The sequence below is a fragment of the Bidens hawaiensis genome, unplaced genomic scaffold (genome assembly GCF_021521415.1).
Source record: "Bidens hawaiensis isolate Kalapana, Puna unplaced genomic scaffold, B.hawaiensis_p1.1 tig00009037_1, whole genome shotgun sequence".
In the NCBI taxonomy this organism is placed as follows: domain Eukaryota; kingdom Viridiplantae; phylum Streptophyta; class Magnoliopsida; order Asterales; family Asteraceae; genus Bidens; species Bidens hawaiensis.
Genome location: NW_027491659.1, coordinates 597305 through 600884, shown reverse-complemented (window position 1 = coordinate 600884; position 3580 = coordinate 597305). Strand labels below are relative to the sequence as shown.

At 37.3% G+C, this 3580-nt stretch overlaps 1 protein-coding gene across 2 annotated transcripts; it reads left to right on the top strand.

Moving 5' to 3' along the window:
* Window positions 1–833: 833 nt before the first annotated feature.
* LOC143530790 (alkaline ceramidase-like) lies at window positions 834–3332 on the top strand. Of its 2 annotated transcripts, none has more exons than XM_077026229.1 (3): window positions 834–929; window positions 1521–1828; window positions 2550–3332. In XM_077026229.1, exons 2-3 carry the CDS (start codon window positions 1575–1577, stop codon window positions 3061–3063), a joined length of 768 nt encoding a protein of 255 aa, XP_076882344.1. In that variant the 5' UTR covers window positions 834–929; window positions 1521–1574; the 3' UTR covers window positions 3064–3332. The 2 variants fall into 2 exon arrangements, with proteins under 2 accessions (XP_076882344.1, XP_076882345.1); XM_077026230.1 differs by having other exon boundaries at window positions 846–933.
* Window positions 3333–3580: the final 248 nt, after the last annotated feature.

Sequence of the window (3580 nt, the reverse complement as noted above, 5' to 3'; positions counted from 1 at the left end):
TTTTAACCCGAGGTTCGCCGGCGGGTTTCTTTGCGTGTTTTTTCGAACGTCCGCGTTGGCTCGAACCGCCCTCGGGTTGTGTCTCCGGCACGAACTCCACCTCGGGTTGGGTCTCCGGGGCTGGTTGGGAACCCGAACCCGCAAAAATGTTTGTCAATGGGTTTTGGAAACCGGGCACCGCATTTGGCATAGAGTTTTGTAGAAGTGCAAAGTACGCGGCCATTTGCGGGTCATACATTTGCGGGACGGGTACGGTTGGAGTCGGGGCGGTAGATTGGTTCGGTTGTGGATTTTGGTTGGCTTGACGGGCATATTGACCGAAACCGAGAATATTTTGGTTGTTGTTTGGAAACATGATGGTAGAAATATTAGTGTAAATATTTGTGTAAATTGGTAGATTGGAAGGAATGTGTTAAAAAATATGAGTTTGATTTGTTTATATAGTATAAATATAATTAATTTTTTTTTAAACTGCAACGGCTCCATTCAACGGTAACATTTTGATTCTCGTGCCCATTCTAGCGTTTTAGACACAACGCGGAAAAAAAAAACTTTAACATAACACAGGGGGGCGGTATACCCCCGCGTTTTCGTCCTTGAAGCTACACATAACGCACCACTACGGGTGGTCTTACCCATGATAGGTAATCCAAATTAATTGTTAAAAAAAAATAAAAAAAAAACTCCACTTTATTTATTAAAGGGAAAGGAATTTTCCAATATAATAATGTTAAAGTACAACAATATGTACCCCCACTCGTCTTGGATTTCCATATAAAACCCAAAAAAAAGTGTTCATCATTCACCATTCCCATTCCCATTCCCATTCCCATTCCCATTCCCATTCCATCCAATCCCTAATTAAATTATAACAGGCGCAGATCACACACAACCCATTTACGCATTTTCAGCCCAACGAACAAATGCAGGTCAGTTTCTCTTCGTCTTTGTTTATTTATTTATTATTGATTGATTACTTATCGTGTTAATCGTATGGTTGGATCTGAGATCAGGTGGATGTTATTTGTATTTTATCTATATAAACCCCTAATTTTTAATACCCAGTAAGCGTTTGTCTAATCACTTAATAATTATTGCTAGTTCGAATCGGACTAATAATTGAGATGAAAATATGAACCCAGTAAATATAACCCCCAACTTTTTTTACCCAAATAAGCTTCAAATACAATATTGATTCAAAGGTGAACCCGAAACCTGATCAGTTTGAGTCTATGGTTCTTTTGTGCTTTTTGGCTGCTTCTTAAGATTCTACAATAAGTTTTTGGACAACCGACTTTTTACCTAAACGTGTAGTTTTTTTGAACTTAACTTTTTAAGAAAATCATTAGGTTAATGTTGCCAAAAGCATGATTAGTTAGCTTTTTGGTTAACCATCTTTTTCAACACAAAAAGAACATTTTTGGCTTATCTAGTTGTTAAACGAGGGTTCGTTTTACGTAAATCATGCTTATTGAAGGAAGTGGTTTTTATATCATTAAGTTCCAAAATTCTTTTTTTAGGTTAATAACATTTTGAAGGTGATGATACAATAGCGGAGCATAGTTTGTGGTGACATGGCAGATGGTGTATCAAGCTTTTGGGGTCCAGTGACATCATCCCATGAGTGGTGTGAAAAGAATTATGTGTATTCTTCTTATGTTGCTGAGTTTTATAATACCATCTCAAACGTCCCGTGCATCCTTTTGGCACTCATTGGCCTTTTAAGTTCATTGCTGCAACGGTTTGAGAAGCGCTTTAGTGTTCTTCACCTCTCAAATATGGCCCTCGGTATCGGAAGTGTCATGTATCATGCTACATTGCAACATGTGTAAGCACATTCTTACTATTTCACTTGTTAAATTTAATTTATTTACCCCTCTTTTGAAGGGACGTTAATATCTTCCATTTCTGAAAAATATCGGTTTGGCTTTCTCAAACATTTAAACTAGGGGGTGCATGAAACCGAAATAAAAGATTTCTAACTGAAAACAAAGACATAACCGACCCAACCCAAGACCGATGATTTGGTTTTATGTTTCAGAGACTGAAGTTCTGGTTCGGATTAGGTTTTGCAAGTGCCGAGAATTAATAAAACCAAACTGAATTGACTTTTATAATCGAACCGAACCGGTAAAAATTTAAAAGGCTGACTTTTGTTATTGAATTTATGGATAATAGTTTTTCTTAGTAGTGCTAAACATTTTTATAAAAAAACTAAAAGTGATGTAGCCTAAAATTTTAGGCCTATATGTGTAATAATCATTTAAACATCAATTGACAAAAAAAAATATCGACCCAGAATTTCAAAACCAAATTCATTATTTTGGATAATTTTTTCAGCCCTAAAGTCTCAAGCCCAAATTGCAAAACCGAAAAAACCGAAACCGAATCCATTCAAAAAACCGCAAAGCGAAATTTTTGTTTTTGGTTCGGTTTGACTGTTTGAGTCCTAAACCGACCCATGATGTGATCAACTTGAAAACGCACAAAGCAACCTGCAAAAGGATGATTACACTTGAATTTAATAACTATTAATGCTTAATTTACAGGCAGCAACAAAGTGATGAAACACCAATGGTATGGGAAATGCTGCTATACATATACATCCTCTACTCTCCCGATTGGCATTACCGAAGCACCATGCCGACATTCCTGTTTCTATACGGTATCTCTTTTGCCATTCTTCATTCGGTTATCCGCTTTGATATCGGTTTCAAACTTCATTACATGATGCTTTGCCTCTTGTGTATTCCCCGAATGTACAAGTATTACATACACACACAAGACCCGTCCGCCAAAACCCTAGCTAAGTTATATTTTGCCACCCTGTTTCTTGGCAGTTTATGTTGGTTAGGTGATCGGTTTGGTTGCAACCACATATCCACGTGGCGGGTTAACCCTCAGGGTCATGCCTTGTGGCATGTTTTCATGGGGTTTAACTCGTATTTTGCAAACACATTTTTGATGTTTTGTCGGGCACAGCAGCGGGACTGGAGCCCGAAGGTGGTTCGTTTATTGGGAATTCTTCCGTATGTGAAAATTCACAAATCAAAAACACATTAAGTAATGTGCAGAGGTAGATAGACCATTTCATTTAATTTATCGTGTTGCTTCGGTTAGTTGGATAAGACTTGGGGTTAAAGTAGAATGTTTTGTGTACCAAATTTTGTATCATTTTTTTTCCCATCTGCTTATGTTACAGTTTGTTGATTTAACTATTACAACTGCTTATTATGTAACCGATTGGTGAAATCTTCAGACACTTAATTTGTGTGTTGTGTGTTTTTTTCTTTGATTAGATCATACGCTAAGAGTTTGTAGGTTGTTTTTTATGGATCCTGCAAGTTTCTCTTTGTTAACCCTTCACCTCATGAAGTTTACGGGTTTGAGTTTAACATAAGCTGAGTCAGGTTAGCTTCATGTTGAATCCACGGGCATGTTTAGTTCTTCGGTCAACTTGATCGGTTTGTAGGTGAATGGTTTAATTGCATTTGTGTAAGGAGTTTCTTGAGCTGCAATGCATTTTTAGAATTTGGTTGGATTTAGAAAAATGCAAAGCGTAGGGACGCAAATGGGAAAT

Coding starts and splice junctions, on each gene's coding strand:
- LOC143530790 (XM_077026229.1), top strand. CDS start 1,575: ATGGCAGATGGTGTATCAAGCTTTTGGGGTCCAGTGACATCATCCCAT. Junction 1,829..2,549: donor CATGCTACATTGCAACATGT/GTAAGCACATTC, acceptor CTTAATTTACAG/GCAGCAACAAAGTGATGAAA.